Source organism: Thrips palmi, unplaced genomic scaffold (assembly GCF_012932325.1).
Source record: "Thrips palmi isolate BJ-2018 unplaced genomic scaffold, TpBJ-2018v1 HiC_scaffold_11, whole genome shotgun sequence".
Lineage (NCBI taxonomy): Eukaryota > Metazoa > Arthropoda > Insecta > Thysanoptera > Thripidae > Thrips > Thrips palmi.
This window is the reverse complement of record NW_023144622.1, coordinates 7,673,556-7,697,871: the sequence shown is the minus strand read 5'-3', so window position 1 is coordinate 7,697,871 and position 24,316 is coordinate 7,673,556. Positions and strand designations below refer to the sequence as shown.

Below are 24,316 nucleotides of genomic sequence, written 5' to 3'. Positions count from 1 at the left end.
TTCGGAGAGCAATCCATTGGTAGGGTCACACGTTCGGTTCCAGTCCCATTTAACGACACTGGAGCTCAAAACGCGTCGAGAGTTTTGGCCGCCTCCACCGGTCTTCTGGCCCACTGTGGGCCGCTCGATGCTCATCTGAACTTTCGCCGGGCAGATTACGCTCCGCGTCGCTCCGTCTCTCTCGCACCCCTGCGGCACCCTGCGGCACCCTGCGGCACGCCCCGTGAGTGCGAGGGAGACGGAGGGCGAAGTGACTCTTCGGAATGGACTCGCAGATAGCGCGGAATCAATTAGGGCCGGCAGATTGGCAGCTCTGCGAATCGGCTCGGCCATCCTCCGTGCACTCCGTGCCGTCGCAGTCATTGTAGTCATTTTCTTTTTTATCGTGGCGCGGCGCGGCGCTCTTGAGGAACGTGACAAAGACGACGAGCAAACGGAAGTGACGCCCGTCGCTACCCCGCGCCCTTTGCTGGCCGCACGGCCCGGCTCTGTGCAGGGGGTATCGCACAGTGGGCCAGATGACCGGTGGAGGCGCGGCCAAAACTCTAGACGCGTCTTGAGCTCCAGAGTCGCTGAATGGGACTCGAACCGAACGTGTGACCCCACCAATGGATTGCTCTCCGGTCGAGGAATCCATCGGTGGGGTCACACGCTCAGTTCGAGTCCCATTCAGTGACGCTGGAGCTCAAGACGCTTGTAGAGTTTTGGCCGCCTCCACCGGTCTTCTGGCCCACTGTGCCCCGCTTACACTCCGCGGCACTGCACTGCAAGGAGTCGCGCTCCGACTTCGGCCGCCGGAGCGCGCAGCGCGCCTGTGTTCGGGAGGGTCGGCAACCCGCCACGCACGGCCCCTCTCGCGCGCGTGCACACACACACACACACACACTCAAACACACCTCCACTCACACAGCAGGTCCCGTAGCGACCGACGTCAACCTCTCCGCATTGCTCCGCACAGTGGAAGTCCTCCGCTTCCGCTCTTTTCAGAATATCGCGCAATGTCGCCATGTCCCCGTCATGTCCGTGACGTGCTCCGCGACTATAAAACTCGGTTGCGGCGCATTCATGTGGCGGGGCGGGGCGGGGCGGGCGGACCAAGCGTTAAGGTGCCCTTGGTCGGGCTTCGCGGCTTCGCGGCTTCGCGCTTTGAGATACGGCCGGGCGCCAAACGCGTCAGCGTGTTGTCACGTTCCCGTGCGCTGCGCGCAGAGCGTTCCGTTCCACGTACTCGCTCTGCTCCACTCGCGCTCCTGGCCATCAAAGGCCCGATCCTGGCTAGCGCTTCCGGCCGGCCAGCCAGCCTGCTCTCGATGGCGGCGTCGATGGTGCTGATTCCGAGAGTCGATTTCGTCGCTCTGTCTCTCTCGCAAGACCGCGATGAAAACGACTCTCGGAATCAGTGCGCTGGTGGCCGGTGGCTGCGTCCACCACGCCGCGTCGGCGGCGACCTGGAGGCAGCGCCTGAACGACGGCCGCGCCTTGAGGGCAAAGTTGATTCGGCCCGGTGGGCGTCGGGTTCCTTTTAGGCATCGCTTTGCCGTGCGAGTCTGCCCCGGGCAGTGGGCCAGAAGACCGGTGGAGGCGGACAAAACTCTAGACGCGTTTTGAGCTCCAGAGTCGCTAAACAGGCCTCGAACCGAACGTATGACCCCACCAATGGATTGCTCTCCGAACGAGGAGTCCATTGATAGGGTCAAACGGTCGGTTGGAGTCTCATTTAGCGACTCTGGAGCTCAAAACGCGTCTAGAGTTTTGGCCGCCTCCACCGGTCTTCTGGCCCACTGTGCCCCGTGGGAGTGTCGGTCCGCGAGGTGCTGCCGGACGGCCCCGCGACCTGGGCCCCGTTGGTCGCTCTGTCTCTCTCGCACCTTTACGGAACGCTCCATGAGTGCGAGAGAGACAGAGCGACGAAAACGACTCTCGGAATGAGTCTGCCGGCTTTTGTCGCGGCACGGCAGCACTCAATTTACGCCCCAATTAGAGCACGCGGCGCGGAGCAGAGGCGCGGACACGGCCAGAGTGGCGCGATAATCCAGCCGCTCCGCCGGGCTTGGCCGTGTTTGGCCGGGCCGCCAGGCCGGGCTCAATTTCCTCGTGTGACGCTCAAAATAGGGCCGCTATGCCGCGACAGCGCGTCAGCTTCGCGTCAGTGACACGGCCGGGCCGCGGGATTTGCAGCGTATCTAATGAGCACGGGGCCGCCAAAGCGGAGCCAGGGGCACGCTCCGTCTCCCTCGCACCCCCACGGGGCCACGGGGCGCCCCACACGTGCGAGAGAGACAGAGCGACCTGCCCGCGGAAGCAGTCTCTGCCGCGCCGCGCGCGCCGCGCCCCGCGGTGTTGGCCTGTGACTTACTGCTGTTGTGGTGTTGTTCATTGACACCCCGTCTAGACGGGCCGACGGCAGGGCGACGGGCAATGTCACACTCTGCCCTAGAGTGTGACAGGCTGTACCTGCAGATTCGCGAGTCTTTCCCTCACTCTGTCTCTCTCGCACTTTTGGGGCGTTTCGTGTAGCTGCGAGAGAGACAGAGCGACGAAAGCGACTCTCGGAGTCGGTCTGCAGCTGACCGTTGTATTCGTTCGATGCTGATAGCAACACTGTAATCCCATTTTTTTGCTACTCAATTTTTTTTCTTGTCCGAGTACTCTTCCTGTCACGTGCACTCCCTCCAATAAAGAAAGAGAGAGAAACTGTTTCGGTTCGGCCTGCGACTGGCGTTGAACCCGGGCTCGGCGCCGTCCGCTCCGGCTGCAGCCTGTTCCTGCGAATAGTGAACAGTGTGGTGGCGAACCGATGCATCAACAACAACATCAACACCTTCCACGACGATGACGGCGTGCTAGGCCGCGCGGGGACGCAACGCAGGAGGTCCTCTCCTCTCAGCAGCACGTCGGCAAGTCCCTCGCGACCGTCTTTGTGTCGGCGGGGCGGCTGTCTTGTTGTGATGTGGGTGACGAGTCCCGGGGCGGCGACCTAACCTCAACCGTCTCAACGTCTCGGCAGACGACGCGTGGCGGCGCGTGGCGGGGACACTGCGAAGCGCTGCCAACATGCCGCGGCGGTCGCTGCTCGACCGCCTGGAGTGCACAGGTACGCCCGAGGGTACGCACAGTGGGCCAGAAGACCGGTGGCGGCGGCCAAAACTCTAGACGCGTTTTGAGCTCCAGAGTCACTAAACAGGCCTCGAACCGAACGTGTGACCCCACCACTGGATTGCTCTCAGAACGAGGAATCCATTGGTGGGGTCACACGTTCGGTTCGAGGCCTGTTTAGTGACTCTGGAGCTCAAAACGCGTCTAGAGTTTTGGCCGCCGCCACCGGTCTTCTGGCCCACTGTGGTACGCCGCGTTTGCTTCTGTCGCCAGGAGTGACAACCCAGCCACCATTCAAATGTTAATTTCCGCTGACGAGCGCGTTAGGCACAGTTTCCGGCAAATTTTCTACTATTTTTGCTGTAAAATGTGTAACTTTTTTTGTGGGGGGGGAGAATTAGTCTTGGATTTTGATTCGCGCGTCAGGTAATTTTTGGAGGGGAAGTCCACGGAGGTAATTTCTGTGAGTCACGCACTCGAGAGTCGCTCCGCTCGTCCGTCTTGGACTCGGACTCATTCATGCGCGCGGACCGCGGACCGCCCGGCCCAAAGGCCTCACTCAAATGATGTCAATCAGCAGTGGCGTGAACACTACGCGATGCCCGATAAGAGGGGCATCCTCAACGGGGCTCTCGCATTCTAGTGCACTCCGTTCTAGTGCGTTCCAGTGCAGTCCATTGCATTATCGAGTGCAATCCTGTCTGGAGCGTTCCAGTGGAGGGTGGTCTATTCATTCACTCGGAGACGCGCACCGCCCCCCCCCCCCATCTCGGAGACAGCCTCTATCTTGTCGCTGGGTGGCGCAACGGGCCACAAGTCCACCGCTTCCTACAATTCCCACATTCGGGGCCCCCGCCCGAGGCGAGGCCCCGCCGGCAGGCTGGGCCCGTCGCTCTGTCTCTCTCGCACTCGAGGGTCGCGCCGCGGGCCGTAGTGGGTGCGAGAGAGACAGAGCGACGGGGCGACTCGACGTCAGCGGCTTTGGAGTGGACACCCATCACGTGGGCGTTACCTGGCCGCCGCGCCGCCGCCGTGCCGCCGTATCAGATTAGAGGAGCGGGGCCTAAAAGAGAACTGTATAGGTTCAACGGGGGGACGGAAAAAGAAGGAGTCGGATTCCTGAAACGGTCCCTCCGTCACGCACTCACACAGGCACACCCTCGCACACCCTCTCTCTCTCTCTCTCTCTCTCTCTCTCTCTCTCTCTCTCTCTCTCTCTCTCTCTCTCTCTCTCTCTCTCTCTCTCTCTCTCTCTCTCTCTCTCTCCACAGAGTTGGACTGATAACGACCAAGACACCAAACTGGGAACTGCTGATCGATAGTGATGGGCAATAATGTTGAGCGCGCAAAATACGTACTTCAAAAGTTGCGCCCACGCTTAAAATGTTTCTTTTCTCTCTATCGGAGCGTTCTCGGTGATAAAACAAAAATGCGATAAGGACGACTACACCATCAGACTGTGGTTCCCCGCGCGCCTCCAAGGTTCCGGCCAGGACGCCCAGGCCCAGGATGGCGGTGGCATGGCGGGGCCGCGTGGGGCCGTCGGTGTCTGAGAGCGTCACTGCCGCTGTGTGTGCACTGGGTGTGCATGTGCACCGCATTTTCACGTGATCAGGTCGCAGCGGAGGCGTGGCGTGGCGTGGCGTGGCGTGCCGAGGCGGGAGACGCACTGGCTTATCTCGCCATGCGTACGCAAAAGGAGCAAGCGATAAGGGAAATCACTTCCTCGCTGGATCGCCCCCGTGCCTATCAACCCATCCTCGGCCGCATCCTAGCGCCCATGTGTGGCCTAGCCCTTAATGGTAATGGCAATGCCACGTAGGCCACGCAGCGCGCGGTGTGCGTCGGTCGGGTTGCCTATCCGCAGGCTGATTCCCAGAAAGTCGTTTTCGTCGCTCCGTCTCTCTCGCACTCATGGGGCATCCCGTGTTGGTGCGAGAGAGACAGAGCGACGAATACGACACTCGGAACCATCGGCTCGCCGTCTCCATAAAGCGTGCTGATGCTGCCGGATGGACCATATTCTAGAAAGTGTGGAATCCGAGTCACCAGCTTGACTGTTTCCCACCTGAAAATCTGGCGCTATCAACACTCTCTCCCTCACCCGCGCCTTGCCGGCCGGTGGGCCGAATGCACTGGAACACCTCCACGACCAAGTTGCGGATTGACAGACGTTTTCGTCGCTCGTCTCCCTCTAAGCGGGACGCTCCATGAGTGCGAGAGAGGCAGAGCGACGAGAGCGACTCTCGGAGTGTCTGAGGTTATCGCTCCGCGTGCTATTCCACGGCGGCCGGCGCTAGGTGGCTGGAGCCTCTGGAGCACGGCGGCCGTCGGACGCTGCCTGGAGGGTTGCGATTGCGAGCTCATTAGCTACCTATCTGTGGCTCCGGGCAGGCCACGTCCCCGCCGAGCCCCACCGCCACAACAGCAGGCTGATTCGGAGAGTCGTTTTCGTCGCTCTGTCTCTGTCGCTCCCATAGGGCGTCCCGTGTAGGTGCGAGAGAGACAGAGCGACGAAGCGAGTCTCGGAATGAGTCGACGGGGTGGCCGGCGACGTACTTAAGCCCCCCGGGCCGCGCGGGCGGTGCAGTTGGCTCCAGCACCAACATGAAGGTGTTCGTCGGCGTGCTGGCCCTGGCGGGCCTAGCCGCGGCCGGGGTGGCCCTCGACGGCGAGAAGCTCGTGGAGCAGCCCCTCGTGCACTCCCTCGCGGAGGCCTCCGCGCAGTCCTTCGCGCAGTCCGACGTGCAAGCCGTCGCCAAGTCCTCGGCGCAGTCCTTCTCGCAATCCAGCGACGTCCGAACCGACTCGCAACCCGGCCTGGTGTCCGGCATGCCTATTGACGTGCGAACCGGTGTCAAGTCCAGCGCGGAATCCAGCGCGCAATCCAGTTCGCAATCCGGCTTGCTGTCCGGTCTTCCCACTGACGTGAGAACCGGTGCGCAATCCAGCGCTGAATCCAGTGCGCAATCCGGCTCGCTGTCCGGCCTGCCAACTGATGTGAAAACCGGTGCGCAATCCAGCGCGCAATCCAGTGCGCAGTCCAGCGCGCATTCTGGAGTCCAGTCCGGTGTGCAATCTGGTGTGCAATCCGGTGTGCAATCCGGTGTGCAAACCGGTATTCAATCCGGCGTGCAATCAGGTGTTCAATCCGGTGTTAAACCAGTCTTGGAGTCCGCCGTGAAGCCCGAGCGCCCCATCACCCCTCTCAACTACCTGACCTTCAGCCTCTTCGGTGAGTACGCCTAGTGCCCCGTGAGGGCAGTGTCGTGGAAGGGTATGCAAGTTTGCCCAGTGTACCTAACGACGCATCCACTGCAGGCGCCCCGCACATCCACCACGAGAGGCGGCACGAGTTCGGGCTGATGAAGAAGATCCTGGAGGGCCCCGTGATGGTCGCTTTCTACGACGTGTCGCCCGCGGTCGGCGGCAGGATGCAGGCCTTCCTGCTCCCCAAGTACGTGTCCTTGACGTCCTTGACGTCCTTGACGGTGAACCCCCGCCGGGTGGCCATCGCGGCAGGCATCTTGATGGGCTCTCGTTGGTTTGCAGCGGCTTCGCGGACATCACCGGCTACGAGCACGAGGAGATCTTGCCGCTGGTCCGGTACCTGACCAACGGGCGCAGGAAGTCCTTCCTGTACCCCAGCGCCATCAACTACCTGCGCACCCCCGAGATGTTCCTGCCCTTGAGGGAGCTGCACCTGCCTTCGTACAACCTCAACACCGCCTTCCGCCTGTCACAGGTGCGCCAATGAATGTGCACCAGAAACACCACACTGAGAAAACCTTACAAACTATTTTGGGCCTCACAAAGAAAAGTAGTTTGTATAACAAAGTATTTTGAGCATACGTAAGCTTACAAAGCAAATACTTTGTAAGTTACGAACTATTTCTTCGTATAACAAAGTAGTATTTTAGTTTGTTATATGTATGCTCAAAATACTTCGTAAGGTTTTAGGAGTGCAGGAAGATGGCCTGGGTTTCTTTTCTGGGTTTCTCTCCTGGGCTTCTTTCCTGGGCTCGTGTTCCTGGGTTCCCGATTTCCTGGGATCCTACTTTCCTGGGTTCCTTTGGTTTTCCCCCGTTCCAAACGCGCGACTGAAGCCTCTTTTCCCTCCAGGACTACTCGTCCCTGCCCTACGTCCTCATCTCGGACGACGACTCCCTGCTGGCCAACAACCTCAAGGAGAAGCTGGACAGCCTCAAGGAGATGGGCGTGTTCGGGCTGCAGGACCGCGGCCTCAAGATCGTCCGCGACAACTACCCGCGGGACAGCCTCGACGACTTCTTCGCCGTGGTCGCGCACGCCGACCCCGTCAGGAGCGTCGAGTACCTCGTGGCCGTGCCCGCCCCCGTGTCCGCCCCCGCGCATGACTACGCCTGGGAGCCCAGGAGGACCCACTACGACGGCAAGCTGTTCGGCTTGTTCTGATCCCTGATGGAGATTCACCAACACGATGACAACACAGTGTGAATTTTGTGGCCCAAAGCCCTCGCAAGTTTGACATTATGAAATGCTACCAAATAAATTTTCTCTACTAAAAGACATGTTTGAGGTGAACCCGACGCAAAAAAATACCAGTGCCCAAGAGGTGTCTTGAATTTGCTCTCACACCATGAAAATAGTGGAATGAACAAAGTTATCCACGCTAACGAGTGGCGGCAACCGGCGCCACCTTCTCGTGTCATTCTTGCTGTCATTCAGGCTCATTAGAAACAGTCGAGTTGGCGCGGTGGAGCCAGTAGCAAACTGTGCGATAGGCTGCCTACCTACATGGGGCTAGTTGCCTAGCTGCAGGCGCGTCGGATCCCTCGGTTTGCGGTACATCCGTCTAGTGGCGTTCAAAAAGATGGTGTCATTTGCTTCGTTCGTGCCCCCCTCCCCCTGCCCTGACCTTGGCCTGCTCGCAGCCGAGCTCCTAGGCGAGCGCCACTGCGACGACGCGGTGCACGCGCCCCCTGTCACCGCGATGATCCATCGGGGCGCCCTTGACAAGTACGTCAAGCACGCGGAGCGCCGTCGCCGCCACCGCCAGTCCGCACTGGATGGAGCGGGCGGCGCTGAACCAGTTTCAGGGGGAACGGCCACCGCCGCCACCGCGAAGGGTTTGACGACCCGACCTGGCGGCACGGCACGGCGCTGTGCCCAAGCGCGGATCCAGGGACGGGTTGGTACAAGGGGGATGTAACAAAAGTTGCCTACGGAAAGGGGCAAAGTGCGACTTTTTGCTCACGTTTCGCACAGTTGCGCCACCTTTCGAGACGAGGGGGACAACGCCCCCCCCCTCTGGATCCGCGCCTGGCCCGAGGCGGCCCCGCCGAACGAGACGCCCCTGGCTGCGCTGGCTGCGCTATCACGCCCACACTTTGCTCTTTGACTTTGTCGCGTCGTTTTGTTTCCAGTGTACTTCCCCGACGGGCCTTTTTTGTGAGTGCGTGGCCGCGCCGCTATCTTGGCATTCGATCCTGCTGCTGCACTGTTGCACGCGCATCAACCTTTGGAGCGGCCGGCGGCAGGCCCTTCGCCAAAACCGTGTGACCACGCGCGGGCCTTCCCTGCGCGCGAACAGCGTTCTCTCTCGCACCCGTGCGGCACGCCCCGGCACGCCCCGTGGGTGCGACGGAGACAGGGCGACGACGGCGACCTTTCCTTTCCCCAGATAAACTCTGCAAGCCGGCCGGCCCGGCTGGCGAGGGCCCAACTGGCCAACGCAACGCGGACTATGCGCGCAAGTCGAGCCGCCGGGCAGCCCCGCCAGCTTCTCGGTGTTTACTCGTCCGATATTGTGAACTGGACCTGCCGGCCGGCGCGGGCGCGGGGCGGGGCGGGGCGGGCCGGGCGGGGCAGGGGCGCGTGGCGGAGGGGAGGGGTGGGTCCAGCCCGCGCCCTCGGCGTGCCCCGCCCCACCCCACCCCGCCCCGCCCCGCCCCGCCGGACAGCGGCCACGACGACGGCTCGGCGCTGACCAGGACAGTCCAACGTCGACGCTCCCCCCGTGCACAAGCACGCCGTCTCCGCTGTCCACTGTTGACCTCTTGCCTCTGACGCGCGGCCACAGACCAGTTCGTCTGGCCACAACTAAATGAGTACTAAGCCCCCCGTCGTCCGAGTGGTGCTAAACGGCGCACTTGGCCTTCTCCCCGTGCTGCCCCGCGGCCTGCTGCAGGCGCCCCTCTCGCGCCACGAGACGCTGCGCCGGCTAGAGGCCCGGCCCGAGGGACTCCGTCGGCTCGATCCTCTTGGAGGCGCCTGGAGCTGGAGAAGCTCGAGGCATGGGTCGCTGGCCGGCCGCCTGGGCGCTGCTGGCGCACGAACGCCGCGAACGGCAACCCCTGCTGGCACGAGGTGAGTCGCATACTTTTTATGTGCACGCGGCGTGTGTATAATCACTCCGTTTAATGACTGTTTTGTCTCATGCGTGGCCGCGTGCGCGTCGCTTGTGTATGCTCAAGTTAGCAAAAATACGGACCCCCTGTTTTCCTTTTCTTTGTGTCACGTTGTATGTGTCTTACCCTAGTCATGTCTTTGTCGCGTCCGCTGAATGTCGTGTAATCGGCCATCTCGTAACCTCAAAGGCGGGGCGGGGCGGGGCGGGGCGGGGCCGGGCGGGGCCCTCGATAACAGGTCCAGAAAGCCGCACAGACTCGGTAACCTCATTTCGTCGTCCGCGCCACCGGAAGTGGAGACAAAGAGCGCCAAGGTGCGGCCACACTATAAAATTGCGCGCAATCATTCCAACTCGACCTCAATTTTTATTTCCGTGTCTTCTTACTATAGAGGCAAAGATCTACTAGTGCCTCAGGCATATCGAGCTTTCGCAGACCTTTCCTGGCGGCGTCCTTTCCAAAACATCTGCCTCTAGGAACTCAAACCCAAAAGCGCTGATTATGATGATGATGTGTACAGGTACACGCGGGCCCAAAAGTCCAAGTCAAAGGTCAGCAGGATTAGGTGGTTTTCCGTTGCTTTTGCCGCGCGGGATGCCCCGTTGCCCATTGCCCCGTGGCCGCGGCCCCGCCACCCCACTGGTAGAGTCTGCGGCCGGGCCGAGCGCCAATCCGCCGGAATTCGGAATCATTCGCAGTTCCCTGCAATCTCGCTTCGGCTCGGCGGGCTGGCGGGCCTCTAGCGGCCGCACCTGGAAAGCACCGCGCACGGAGCCGGCGGCGCCTCGACTTCGGTCTTTGCGGTCCATCGCAGGGGCGGATCCAGCTTTGCCTATCAAACATACAGGGCACGGTGGGGGGAGATCTCCCTCCACCGTGATATATCAGGGGCAGAATGTTGCTTTTGCCTACCGGTCAGGCGGCTGGGGGGTTATAATTGTCCTTCCCGCCGCCACCTTTTCCGCGCCTGGCCGGTTCCCCTTCCCTTGCACCAGGACGGCGTCGTCGTCGTCGACGGCATCCTTGATGCGTCCCAGACCCCCGCAACTTCCGCTGCGGCCGCCGCAGAGTCGTTTTCGACGTTCTGTCTCTGTCGCACTCCTGGCGCATCCCGTACAGGTGCGAGAGGGACAGGGCGACGACTCTCGGAATGAGGCTGCATTGACGGCGTCCCCCGCGCCGCCAAAACGTGACAACGTGACACTGGTGTTGATGCGTCTCGGCGCGGCCCGCTCCGCCACGCCGCCATCGCCCCCATTGTCTCTGTCGCACAATGCCGGCGGCCACGTCCGCGACGTCCGCGACGTCCGCGACGCCGACGTGCGCGTCGACGCGTCAAGACGCCGGCCGGGCCGCCGTCGCGGTTTCGGCCGTTCGGCGCGAATAGTAATTTTGGCGCCTCGCCGTGCCGGAGTGGGAGTCCCCGCGGCCCGCGGCGGGGAAGTACCGGTACCGGCCGGCGGCGCCGTGCCTCTCTCGCACCAAGGCGGCACGCCGCGTGAGAGCGAGAGAGACGGAGCGACGGGGGTGGTTGCGGGTACCGGCGGCCGCGGTGGCTCTCGAGGACCGGCCGGCCCACGGCGACGCCAGTGTCGGTTCGTGCCGGACGCGAAGGACCGCCTCACGTTCGCCGCGCTCCCGCGTCCTCGCATTGCAGCACCTCCTGGTGGACCTCGCGGACGGCGGCGTGCTCGGGTGAGTCTCGGACGGGTCTCGGACGCACAGTGGGCCAGAAGACCGGTGGAGGCGGCCAAAACTCTAGACGCGTTTTGAGCTCCAGAGTCGCTAAATGGGCCTCAAATCGAACGTGTGACCCCACCAATGGATTGCTCTCCGAACGAGGAATCCATTGGTGGGATCACACGTTCGGTTCGAGCCCTATTTAGCGGCTCTGGACCCCAAAATACGTTTAGAGTTTTGGCCGCCTGCACTGGTCTTCTGGTCCACTGTGGGACGCCAGCAGACTGATTCCGAGAGTCGTTTTCGTCGCTCTGTCTCTCTCGCACTCATAAAGGGTGGCCATGAGTGCGACGGAGACAAAGCGACGAAAGCGACTCCCGGAATCAATCGGCGGCCAGAGCGACGGCCAGCGGCCAGGACCTTGGGGCCACGGTGGCGCCAGAGGCAGGCAGATTACCCCGACGCACTGTCTCTCTCGCACCCCTGCGGAACGCACCAGGCGTGCGAGAGAGACAGAGCGACGACAGCGGCGCCAGATTAGGGCTCGTCCATGCATCACGCAACGACGAAGGGTCCCTGATTGGCTCTGTGTGTGTGTGTGTGTGTGTGTGTGTGTGTGTGTGTGTGTGGTGAGAGAGAGAGAGAGAGAGAGAGAGAGAGAGAGAGAGAGAGAGAGAGTGACCGGGGTTTCCCAGTGTCGATCGAAAACACGTGTTCCGCGCACCCATGATATGTTTTTCCAAAATGCCTGAGTAAAAATGATCGTGATGGAGAGAATGTGAAGTAACGAACGTGCGGTTGCTCCCCCCGAATTCTAACACTGGACTGCCCTTCTCGGAAACGGCAGCCGATGCTTCTGCTGCGTTCGCGGTGTGGTGGAGGGCGTGAAGGGTTGCGGACCGCGCGGAGCGGGCACGCGGTGGTGGCACACCGCGGCGCGTGGCGAGCCTGACCGCACCTCAGCGGTTTGATAAGATCCCTCCCCCTTCCCCCCGCGCGGCCCGTGCCCCCTCCCCCTCCCCACTGCCCCCCGCGGGGCCCCACTGCGACACTGCGAGGCTCTACGAGGCCCCCGACCGGGCCGGCCGCGTCTGCCTCTGCCTTTCCGAAGCTCGCCGGGTCCGCGGAGGCATCGAGGCACGGCCAGGCACAGTCCGCTCCCGGCCCCGCCGCCGAGTACACGTACCGTACCGCCTACTCCACGCTGAGCGCACTGAGCGTCGCCGTCCCGGTCGTCGCTCCTTCCCGTTGTATCGTGAGTCGGACCGCTGGCGCTGCCGGTGTCGCCTCACTGTCCCCCGCGTCGGTGGATGAGCAACCCTCAAGTTGACCTCTTTGTCGCCACTCCGGTCCGCATCAGAAGGTAGGCACCACCGGCCCACCGGCGGCCACCGCCGCGCCGGCACGGGGGAAGTCCCCCACGCTCCGCGCCGCTCAGTGGGCCAGAAGACCGGTAGAGGCGGCCAAAACTCCTGACGCGTTTTGAGCTCCAGAGTCGCTAAATAGGGCTCGAACCGAACGTGTGACCCCACCAATGGATTCCTCGTTCTGAGAGCAATCCATTGGTGGGGTCACACGTTCGGTTCGAGGCCTGTTTAGCGACTCTGGAGCTCAAAACGCGTCTAGAGTTTTGGCCGCCTCCACCGGTCTTCTGGCCCACTGTGCGCCGCCAGCGCGCGGCAGTGTGTGTGTGTGTGTGTGGGGGGGGTATGTGTGAGAGATAGAGATTGTTCCAGTGAGTAAATGAGTGTATGTTCGAGTGTTGCTGTGTCTGTGTGGTGGTCGTCGAGAGTGAAGGACTGGTTCGCCTTGGCCAGCCGGCCCCCGGGGTTGTTCCTGGGGTCGCGCTGCACGCGCCGCCCGATAAGCGAAGCAGCGAAGCTGTGCATGCGCCATGGCGCCACGCGCCGCGAGGGACTCGGAAAGGGAAAGGGGAACCGTAAGTGCATCAGGACGTCGTCGTCGTCGTCGACGTCGGCACCGGCCAAGGGCGCGCCAAAGGGCCACGGCGTCACGGCGTCGCCGTCAAGCACTTCGGTGCGTCGTCGCCGCGCGTACGCCGCGGTCAGGAGCCCCGCCCCGCCCCGCCCCGCCCCGCCCCAAGTGCCGCACCTGCCACGTCGCCAAGCGCCCAAAGACGAAAGCCGAAAGACGCTTTATCTCGAGTGGCTTGACTCGGACTTACAGTGTAGGGCCATTCGGCGCCACGGGATTAAACTTAGAGTGGAGCGGAAAGCGCGGCCAATCCAGAGTCGGATGTTGCGAGGCGTCGCGGAAGCCGACGAGAAAACCAACAGAAACCCATGTTTCATTTTAAAATAAAAGTTACCACACGTTGCGAAAGATTTTATTTGGTTGAAAGATGACGCGAACAGCAAAAGTAACGGGGTTCTAACGCGGTTATCTCAATTTAGCAGCGTTAGCACCACAAAATTAGCAAGATAAATTGTTTCTGCGATAAAAATGTGTATAAAAATGGCGGGAACAGCAGAGTGGCCACTACTTGATGCAAAGATGAAAGATGTCGCAGCAGGCGGGTACACTGTACTTTTATCTCATTAATGCGCGTGCTGCTCCCCAGGGAACGGCTTTGCGTCGATTTTCCTTCCATTGTCTTGTCATTGTTGCCGCGAAAACGCGACGAGGAAACTCGAGACAAGCCGTCCGATACCGCCAGGGGAACCCCCTGCGTGCAGGCCTGCCCCTGTCTGGGGCCCACGTGGTCCCCACGTGGGTCTCCCTTCACCTGAGCCGCTCCCGTCCCTCCCCCCCCTCTCTCTCTCTTTCTTCCTCCTCCCCTCCCCTCTATCTCCGGCGAGCGCATCGCGCTTTATAATACGATTCCGCGATAGCCGTGGGGCCGCGGGGCCGTGGGCGACGCTCTGCAGCGCTCTGCAGTCCAGCCCGATGCCCTGACGGAGCCACCTGGTGTGCGGCCTGCCCGTGCCGCGGTGGGTGAGTCTCTGCCGCCGTCTCTCTCGCTCTCACGGGGCGTCCCGTCCAGGTGCGAGAGAGGCAGAGCGACGAAATGGTACGAAATGGTCCCCCTGTGTCCGGCCGCCCAGACCACCTGCACAGCGCGGTCATAGAGCGGCGCGCCCCTGGTAGCGTAGGCAACCCAGCCGACACGAGCGTCTCTCTCTCTCTTCTCTCTCTCTCTCTCTCTCTCTCTCTCTCTCTCTCTCTCTCTGTGTGTGTGTGTGTGTGTGTGTGTGTGTGTGTGTGTGTGTGTGTGTGTGTGTGTTGCTTTTCATGACAGTCGCGTTTTCCTTTGTGACTCTGACTTCCGCTTATCGGTATGCCGGTTTGGCGGTTTTCGGCGCGGTCGTCCGCTTCGCTCTTCGCTCCGCTCCGTTCCGCGCCAGGCCGGTTGCCGGTTACAGTGGTGGTGCAACGCGAGCCGCCGCGGCACAGCAATCTGGCGGTGCGGCACGGTTCGGGGGAGGGACAAGGATAGAGCGCGTTGCCATGCGGCACTCCGATTGGCCGAGAAAGTAGTTTTTTGTCCCCCTCTGTTTTCTGGGGTTGCGTTCGGCCTAAATCTCGCCGAGCGATAAGGCGTGGACGTCTCTCTCAAAACGGCAAAACTGAAACGCCACCGAAGCGCTCCGCCAATTGGTTTTGTTTTTGCCTTTTCCTTGCATTCGGCCCGAGGCCCAGAGGACGCTGGGTGGCGTCGCGACGCGTCGCGGCCCTTATTGGCGGATTCATTAGCTTCACTTGGCGGGGCTGGCGGAGCTTCGGGCCAATTGCCGCCGACATGCAGGCCGACATGCAGGCCGATTGCGAACGAACGGCCGTCGCTCTGTCTCTCTCGCTCCCACGCGGGCCGGCCGGGGCGCGAGGGAGACGGCCGAGTGACGGAAACGACGAGACGAAGCACTTGATGGCTGCAAAGCACTGTGTGCCGGCCCGGTCGTCGCGTGCGACAGTTCCCTTTTTTTGCGGTGTGCCCTGCGGCTTTCTTCGCCGCTTTCCCACGCGACGTCGCGGTGCCTCGATGGCGCTTCGACGGCCCGCCGCGTCGGTGCCTTCGAACCGCAGGGAACCCGCCGCCACTTTTGACGTTTTTACCGGCGTTTCCTCGTGGCCGACTGGCCGTCGGCTGTCACGTGCCGGCGCTGCGCCGCCACGTGGTGGCGGCCGGACAGCCGAGGCTGGCGGCCAGCACGCGGAGCACGCCGTCAGGCAGCCAGGCACGCCGCCAGGCCCGCCAGGCAGACGGCGGTCATCAGCTGGCTGCGAAACATGACGCATGGCCGCTGCCCCGCGCTGCTCCCGTTTCAAGAGCTGATGCAGCAAAGCTCCGCGCTCCGCGCCTCGCGACCGCGGCGTGCGAGACACTCGCGAGAAGCGGCCATCCGCGGCGTCGGGCGCGGCAGTTACAGTCCGCGCGCCCCGCACTGGAAGCAGACATTGGACATTGGCGGAGGCCGCCGCCGCGCCGCCCTGGCGGAGACCTCGGCCGCGACCTCGTCCACGACCCCGTCTTTGACCTCGCGTCTCTGACCTAGCGCCGGCCTATCCTTGACCGCCGTCGTCAACGTCGTCACTGTGGTCGTCTGGGTGCCCAGACAGGCTCGCGACGTGACGTCCTGTCTGTCTGTCTGTCTGTCTGTCTGTCTGTCTGTCTGTCTGTCTGTCTGTCTGTCTGTCTGTCTGTCTGTCTGCCCGTCCGTCGGCACGCGTCTCCCGATTGGCTTGACGACGGCCTGCTACTTGTTGCACACAGTTTAAGTGGTGTGAGGCCTCCTCAGTCCGCACTCCGCCGCACTCCGCCGCCCGAGATATGGACAGTCGGGCCAGCAGTTCGCTGCCCGCAAATTGGGCTGTGCTTGTGCCGGCTGATGCAATGTGGAGGGTTCGAGACTTCGGAGACACCCACACACACAAAAAACTGATATGAAGGCGTGGCAGGACATGTGACCGCATGTGACGCCGCTCAAGTTTATGGGATGCGCGGGACCGTCCGAAACGGACGAACGGTACTTTTCCGACGGTACGAGCCACGACCGGTGGCGGCGCCGGCGATACGCGCCACTGTAAGGGCCAATGTGAGTGGCGCACCCGCGGCGGCCTGTCGACGCCGCAACCTGTGCATGTGCCGTCCCGTCGTCCACCCGACCGACCGACCAGGCCGACAGCCTTGGCGACAGCCATGCGGGGCAGCAGGAAGACCGCGGCCGGCCTGGACCTCCCGGACCTCAGGGGCACCTACGTGCAGAGAAGTGAGTCGACACAGGCATGGCGTGGCACAGTGGGCCAGAAGACCGGTGGAGGCGGCCGAAACTCTCGACGCGTTTTGAGCTCCAGAGTCACTAAACAGGGCTTGAACGGGACGTGTGACCCCACCAATGGATTGCTCTCCGAACGAGGAGAGGCCCGAGTCCCATTTAGCGACTCTGGAGCTAACGCGTCTAGAGTTTTGGCCGCCTCCGCCGGTCTTCTGGCCCACTGTGCGTGGCGCTGTCTCTTGCCTAAATTTGGCAAGGGAGGGTCGAAAGGTTGGTCGAGAGATGCATATGGACTGGCTCCGCGGTCGCTCTGTCTCTCCCACACTGGTGGGGCGCCCCACAGGGGCGCGAGAGAGACAACAGATCGCGGAAACGCAAAGCGCCGGCGGTCGCGGAACGCCCCGTATGGCGGCCGTGGCCGGTGGCACCACAGTGTGGGACCGATGTCCTTAGGGCCGGCGGCCTATCGGTTATCGGTGCCGCCACTACACTGCCGGCAGGTGCTCAGCACTGATTGAGATCGAGATTGCATCCCCGGGACCTCGGCGTCGACGCGCCGCCCACGCCTCGGCCGCCCCGGCGCCGGTTGGCCGCCTGGTTATGAGGGAGTGGCAGGAACAAAAGAAATGGGGGGCGGCAAGGCGGCCGGTTCCGAAACTCCGTCGCTCCGTCTCTCTCGCACTCGTGGGGCGGCCCGCAGGCTCGCAGGGGGTGCGACAGAGACGGAGCACTGGTTCTGAATGAGACGGCAGGCACGCCAGGCTTTGTCGCACTGGCTCTTCCTGGTCCAGAGGGTGGCTCGGTTCGACACTGAGCTGTGACGTACTGTGACGCACAGTGGGCCAGAAGACCGGTGGAGGCGGCCAAAACTCTAGACGCGTTTTGAGCTCCACAGTCGCTAAACAGGCCTCGAACCGAACGTGTGACCCCACCAATGGATTGCTCTCCGAACGAGGAATCCATTGCTGGGGTCACACGTTCGGTTCGAGCCCTATTTAGCGACTCTAAAGCACAAAACGCGTCTGGAGTTTTGGCCGCCTCTACCGGTCTTCTGGCCCACTGTGTGACGCTGCAATACTCTGGTAATTAATGTGGTAGCAACGATCTTTCATGGCAACGCTCTTGGTTTTAAATTCGAAATACCCGTGACAGGAGCCGCGCGCGATATGCCTCGCACTGGATCATGGTGTCACGCCCTGGCCGCGTCGCACCAGTGTACCACCAGTGTACCACCAGGTACCACCCGTGTACCACCAGTGTGCCACCAGTGAGCCACCAAGTGAGCCACCAGTGTGCCGCCCCGCGCGGATCGGCTGCGCGTCTGCGTTAGATAAGCCCTGTGGAAAGTGCCGTTTAAACCGTGACAGCAAAGCGTTTCTCTTCCCCCGAAAAAATAAAAAGAGACTTGGAACCCTACACCACCGCGGCGAGATCGGCATGTGCATGTATGTATGAGGCGCGGCAGGACACTGACCGACCAAGGATCATCCCGGGGAGAGAGAGAGAGAGAGAGACGGAGAGAGAAGGGACGACCGTGCGCAGCGGAGCGAGCGAGATAGCGAGTGTATTCTTGACCGATGGATGTCTTTGTGGCACGGCGCCCGGCACCGTCGCCCAGGCGCCCCCCCTCCCTCCCTCCCCCTCAGCCTCGTCTGGTATGCGATTCATTGACAAGGGAGATAGGGCACGCCCTAGCCGGGCATGGCGTCCTGGCGGGGCGGGGCGGGGCGAGGCGGGCGGCCAGGCCTACCGACCAGCCACGGACGCGCCCTCCCCATCGACCAACAAAAAGTGCGCCAATTTGCAAGAAAAAACATTGCTAATTAAGAGCTGAGCGTTTCATTTTTAGTCTATCACACAGAGTTATACCTGTTTGAAAAGTGCACCGATTTTCCGAATTTCGTAAAGGCTATTCGGTGCCTTAAAAAAAGCTACGAGGACCTTGGGATTTGAACCCGCGACCTTCTGCTTCCAGATATGGATACGGAGCTGCACCTTGGCTACGGCGTGATGGGGTCGAGTGCCGAGATCCTGGCTGAGGGGGGCCAGGCGCCCCCGCTGCAGCCAAAGACTCCGCCCTCCCCCGGCGTGGGCTCCCTGCAGTCCATGTCGTCCACCGTCACGGCCACGGACCTGCTGCCGTACCAGCCGTACTCGCCGCCCAAGGAGACGTGGTACTGGCTGTCGCTGCAGGTCACCGTCCCCTTCCTCATCGCCGGCGTGGGCACCATCGGCGCCGGCCTGCTGCTCGGCACGGTGGAGGACTGGGAGGTGTTCAAGCACATCAAGGCCCTGTTCATCCTGGTGCCGTCGCTGGTGGGGCTCAAGGGCAACCTGGACACGTGCCTGGCCTCCAGGCTGTGCACGCAGGCCAACCTCGGCAACCTCAAGACGTGGAAGAACTGCTGGAAGCTGTTCGTGAGCAACATCGCCCTGGTGCAGGTGCAGTCCATCGTGGCGTCGCTCACGGCGGCCGCCTTCGCCATCACCGTCAGCGTGTTCATGGACGGCCTGCCGGACTACCGGCACGCCCTGCTCATGGCCGCGTCCGCCGTCACCACGGCCACCACGGCGTGCTTCGTGCTGGGTGAGTTCCCTTCGCCGTCGACCCTCCGGTGGAGGCGCCCAAAACTCCAGACGCGTTTTGAGCTCCAGAGTCGCTGAACAGGGCTCGAACCGACCGTGTGACCCCACCAATGGATTCCTCGTTCCAAGAGCAATCCATTGGTGGGGTCACACGTTCGGTTCGAGTCCCATTTAGCGACTCTGGAGCTCAAATCGCGTCTGGAGTTTTGTCCGCCTCCGCCGGTCTTCTGGCCCACTGTGGCACGTCATCGCGCACGCCGCGTCGCGCCGCGCTATCGGCAGCTCGTGCCGCGGAGGGCGCCTACACTGCATCCGTCTCGCTGGCCTGCGCTGCCCCCGATCCGATCAGCCGACCGCCGGCCAGTAATAAATAAATTTGGCCTGACGCGGAGGTTCTGTTTGGTCCGCGGGCAGCGGTGGCCAGTGCGACTCTGTTGCCGCGTGGGTCGGTGATAAGAGGAGTAGGGGGCGCTGCCGAATGTGTCTCTCGTGTTCATAGGGAAGGGTTTGATAAGCGGGCGCGAGTGGGCGGGGCACAGTGGGCCAGAAGACCGGCGGCGGCGGCCAAAACTCTAGACGCGTTCTGAGCTCCAGAGTCGCTAAATGGGACTAGAACCAAACGTGTGACCCCACCAATGGGTTGCTCTCCGAACGAGGAATCGATTGGTGGGGTCACACGTTCGGTTCGAGTCCCATTCAGCGACTCTGGAGCTCAAAACGCGTTGGCCGCCTCCACCGGTCTTCTGGCCCACTGTGCGGGGCGGGGCGAGGCGTACGAGTGTGTCCGGACGACCCGACGCGACTCGCGGGGGCGGCCCGTCGCGGCCCGGCCGCCGTCACTGAGAATACACCTTGCGAAATGCAGCGGCGGGTCGTTTGCCCTGGAAGACCGCCCCTTCGTCATCCTCTAGAAGAGCGAAGTCAACATGATGTTTACCGGGACATTCCAACTCGAGCAGTCCGTATCTCCCCAACGGCGAGCCTGTGCATGCATGAGGCGACCTGGTTTGAAATTGGATTTCCTCACTTTTTTGTCATGTGCCCATACTGCCCGTAGCGCTGTCCGTTTACAAAAGACGCCTGGATTCGGATTGGAAAAAGAAGTTGGCGCGAAGCGAAACGTGTGACCGATTATTTGAGGGCGCTATTACCCGCCACCGCCACGCCACGCCGCGGAGACACCGTCGAGTGCCCCGTCGCTCCGTCTCTCTCGCACCCCTGCGGGACGCCCCGTGAGTGCGAGCGAGACAGAGCGACGCTACCTGTGGCGCCGCGAGATAAAGAGCTGGAGCGCCAGACGACGAGCTTTACGGCGCAGAGCCTCGCGACGGTGACAAACAATGGCAGTGTGGCGGTGATTCTGGGTCATCCAGGGGCCGGCATGAGCACGGCCGGCAGCCGCCAACAAACTAGGGACTTTTCGGCTTACACCATAAGTCGTATATTTATTTCAACGTTTTGGTTCTGTGACTTTTGCATGAGGGGGCGGAGGGAGGGAGGGAGGGAGGGAGGGAGGGAGGAGGGAGGAGGGAGGAGGGAGGAGGGAGGGAGGGAGGGAGGGAGGAGAGGGAGGGAGGAGAGGGAGGGAGCGGAGGAGGGAGACGACAGGGAAATCCTCATGGTTCAACAACCAAACGATACATAACTGTGGAGCTGTTTTCCTCCGCTGTACTTCACCTGTGGAAAGGTTCGGCTCGTCCTGCGCGTCCACCGTAAAATTTTCCTCGCCGCTTGCGGACGGTCCCCGCCTCGGGGCGATGCTATGCGCGAGAAATAAAAATAAGTGGGTGGGAATTTGGGAGTGACACCGGCGACACGGAGTCATACCGGCGGCGGCGTCGGCCCCAAAACACACGTCGCGGACTCATGGGACCGCGCCGCCACCGCGCTCAAGTACAATCATTGTGCACGCGCCGCATGCACACGCCGCGCAAGCACAAGAAGGGCGTGCCGTCAAGTGGTCCCGGTGACGCACGTCGTCGCGGTGGTCGCGGTCCTGGCGGCGCTATCAGACGCGCGGCGCGCACGCCACGGCGACTCCCACGCCCCGCCCGGACCCTCGCCGAACTGCGCGAAAAAAGCGGGAAAACTTGGCGGCTGATTGAACCTGTCCATGCCCCGCAGACTCCCTGATGATGGCTCTGATCGTGGCCTCGCACCGCCTCAACATCAACCCGGACAACGTGGTGTGCCTGATGGCCGGCAGCTTCGGCGACATCGTGTCGCTGTCCGTGCTCAGCACGCTCTCCAACGCCTTCTTCCTCATCCACGGTCAGTCAGGGCGACGGCACACTGGGAAACGCGGAGCGGTGGCGGCCAAAACTCTAGACGCGTTTTGAGCTCCAGAGTCGCTAAGCAGGACTCGAACTGAACGTGTGACCCCACCAATGGATTCCTCGTTCGGAGAGCAATCCACTGGTGGGGTCACACGGTCGGTTGGAGGCCCATTTACCGACTCTGGAGCTCAAAACGCGTCTAAAAATTTTGGCCGCCTCCACCGGTCTTCTGGCCACTTCTGACCCGCTGCGGCGTGGGCGTGTTTTTGAAATACATGCTTTGTTTTCCCCGCAGAGACCATGTGGTGGGTGTTCATCCTCATCATCGTCGGCTTCCTGCTCATGCTGCCGTTCTGGGTGTGGCTCGCGCTCCGCCACAAGCACACCGCCGTCGTGCTCCGCCAGGGCTGGACGCCAGTGCTGTCCGCACTCTTCATCAGCGGGTCAGTTTGCCGCTCTCTGCTGCTGTTTTTAGATTTAAAAAAATTACGTTTTTAAAATTTGAACTTTGTTTTTTAAAATTAAAATAACTTCCTCTCTCTCTAGGCTTGGAGGCATCGTCCTCGACAAGGTGGTGGGCGACTTCAAGGGCTTCGTGCTGTTCAACCCGATCGTGAACGGCATCGGCGGCAACCTGGCGAGCGTGCAGGCGTCGCGCACCGCCACCATGCTGCACTCCACCAGCGTCATGGGGGTGCTGTCGGACCACTCGCCCATGTGCGTCTCCCCCATCAAGGCCCTGTTCTACGGCGGTGAGTGTCTGCGCTGTCACGCTCTTTCTTCCGTTCCGAAAAATCAGAAGTCGCAAAAAAAAAAAAATCTGGGGGAAGGACACGGCATAAACAGTGTCCGGGTTTTCCAGGCCCACCCTGGAAAAATAACCTGTTTATCCAGGGTGCGCCTGGGAAACCAGGACACTGTTTTTGTTGTGGAATGCCAACGGCAAAGGAAAAGCGCTTTGTTTACTCAGGGATGCCCACCCGTGTTGTCATTTTGCTCATTCATTTTCCTTCCTATTTTTGCAGTGCCCTCCGCCAAGTCCGCCCGGGTGCTGATCGCAGTGGCGCTGCCCGGCCAGGCCTTGTTCGCCGTCATCGCCGACTACATCCACAACGGCATGCACTCCACCATCACCTTCGAGTTCATGGTCGCGTACCTGGTCGTCGTGCTCTTACAGGTGAGCCCCCGGCAAAATCCTCTCAGCCAATGTTTCAAAAACAATATCAAGTTTTTGAAATTTTTCTATTTTAATGCCATTTTGAAGTAACCGTGTGTCTGTCCCCCAGGTGATGATCATCTTGTACCTGACGCACTTGCTGGCGCACTTCATGTGGCGACGCAAGCTGGACCCGGACAACTCCACCATCCCCTACCTGACGGCGTGCGCCGACCTGCTGGGCACCATCCTGCTCGCCTGCGCCTTCATGCTGCTCAAGCTGAACGGGACCCCCTACGGCGAGGACTAGACAACTCAGAAAGTCCGCATTTGTTTTGCTCCGCCGGATCCGCCGAACCGAAAACCAGACACCGTTCCTTGACAAATCCCCGAGCGATCCCTGCGGATCCCTGCTGCTGCCGACCGTTGGCCGACCGTTGGCCGACGGGTGGCAACAGCGAGGCTCGAGGCCTACTCTACGCCGCGGCCTTGGATTGCCAGCGAGATAAGCAGGCTCAATGAAGCGGCCTGGGTTCGACGCTCCGAACCCAGGCGGCCGGAGCATCGGTCCTTCAACCTCACCTTCGTTTAGCACCGGCCGGCCCGGCTTCCACGCCCTCGACACTGGGTTGACGCTCCCGACGAGTGTCGCTCGGCATCGCTGTTGTTGCTGTTGTTGTATCGAGACTGGCTGAAGCAGCAGCGGACTTCCCCTCGAGATGTTGTTGTTGTTTACTGTACGGGGTTCCCCCTCCGACCAAAGCCATTTTTTGAAAGCCTTTTTTTGCCATAAGCTAATTGTTCGTTTTCGAGCGCCTGGTGGACGGAGGCCCGTCACCAACGTATCTCACAGGACCAAACTACTTTGATAGCCCACTCATTTCCACTCTGCTTAGTCAGTATTATACCTTAAGAATATTTTAATGGGTCGACAGTTTGTATCGTCTCGATTGACGCAAACTTAACTTTTTTCACTGGCGCGCCGTGCCTATGCCTAGGCGGCTGCAGTGTCTACTTTTATTTATTTATTTTTTAATCATGAAATTTGTATTTTAATGTGTCTGTGATGTTGCTTAATGAAGATTGGTTTTACATAATGTTATCATTTGCGCTGTGAGATTTTCGACGGACGGGCGTGATTTTGCATTTTTGATTTCCATTTTTGAATTTTGTCAAAGGAAATGGAACAGGGAACAAGTTGAATCTGATACAAGCGGCTAGGCCCGCCGTAAGAGTTAAAAGCTTCATTGCCAGTGTGTTCGTTTCGCCATCACCAAACGCCCAAACGCTAATTGTTAGAAGGAAGTTTGAGGCCACCGGACCGACGGCCGTTAGCAAATGCTGTGATATTTATTTAAGTCCAATCGCTGTATTTAGTGTAGTCTTTCAGCGTTCTTGCCAGGGGCTTCTATGCTATTGCCCATTCAACATTTTTGTGAAAACTGTCAATCTCGAGCCAAGAATTATTATATTGCTTGTTTGAATTGGTTGGATGTTACTAGTAAAATGTCAAGAATGTGCCATACCATGCCGCGGGTCCGGTGGGATGTTAGTTACCAAAGTCTTCCGAATTCCGGTCGCAGCGTTCTCTCTCTATATCTCGAGCGTGCCGCTCGCAGGTCAAGCGGTACAGACGCTCGACCACATGCTGACTGGCCCGAGGCTTTCGCGCTAGAGAGCCTTTTCCACACGATGCGTGCGTTGTTGGCGGGGTCAGTTCTTTTGCCACTTTACCACTGATACCGGTGTATCGTGGTCGCCTCATCGGACCGGCAAAGCCTCTCTCGCCGGCCGTGCCTGTGAGAAGACACACGCATGCCTCGGAGTTGAAGCGGTGTGTGTAAATGAGTCCCTGTCAATAAATGAAATTTTTATTTTATCCTCGGCGTCTTTACTTCC

General features: G+C 61.0%; 1 protein-coding gene across 4 annotated transcripts; it reads left to right on the top strand.

The window, feature by feature from the left end:
- The first annotated feature begins 2,822 nt into the window (after positions 1-2,822).
- LOC117639431 (solute carrier family 41 member 1-like) lies at positions 2,823-24,296 on the top strand. Of its 4 annotated transcripts, none has more exons than XM_034375073.1 (7): positions 2,823-3,094; positions 18,375-18,986; positions 21,110-21,256; positions 21,557-21,704; positions 21,808-22,013; positions 22,287-22,438; positions 22,548-24,296. In XM_034375073.1, the coding sequence occupies exons 1-7, from the start codon at positions 3,055-3,057 to the stop codon at positions 22,725-22,727; spliced, it is 1,485 nt and encodes a 494-aa protein (XP_034230964.1). In that variant the 5' UTR covers positions 2,823-3,054; the 3' UTR covers positions 22,728-24,296. The 4 variants fall into 4 exon arrangements, with proteins under 4 accessions (XP_034230964.1, XP_034230962.1, XP_034230965.1 ...); XM_034375071.1 differs by lacking the exon at positions 2,823-3,094 and adding an exon at positions 9,357-9,444; XM_034375074.1 differs by lacking the exon at positions 2,823-3,094 and adding an exon at positions 12,267-12,528.
- Positions 24,297-24,316: the final 20 nt, after the last annotated feature.

Excerpts from the sequence above, each read along its gene's own strand:
- LOC117639431 (XM_034375071.1), top strand. The coding sequence starts at position 9,372 with ATGGGTCGCTGGCCGGCCGCCTGGGCGCTGCTGGCGCACGAACGCCGC. Across the intron at positions 21,257-21,556 it reads CGCCTTCTTCCTCATCCACG|AGACCATGTGGTGGGTGTTC; the intron begins GTCAGTCAGGGC and ends TTTTCCCCGCAG. Across the intron at positions 22,014-22,286 it reads CAAGGCCCTGTTCTACGGCG|TGCCCTCCGCCAAGTCCGCC; the intron begins GTGAGTGTCTGC and ends CTATTTTTGCAG.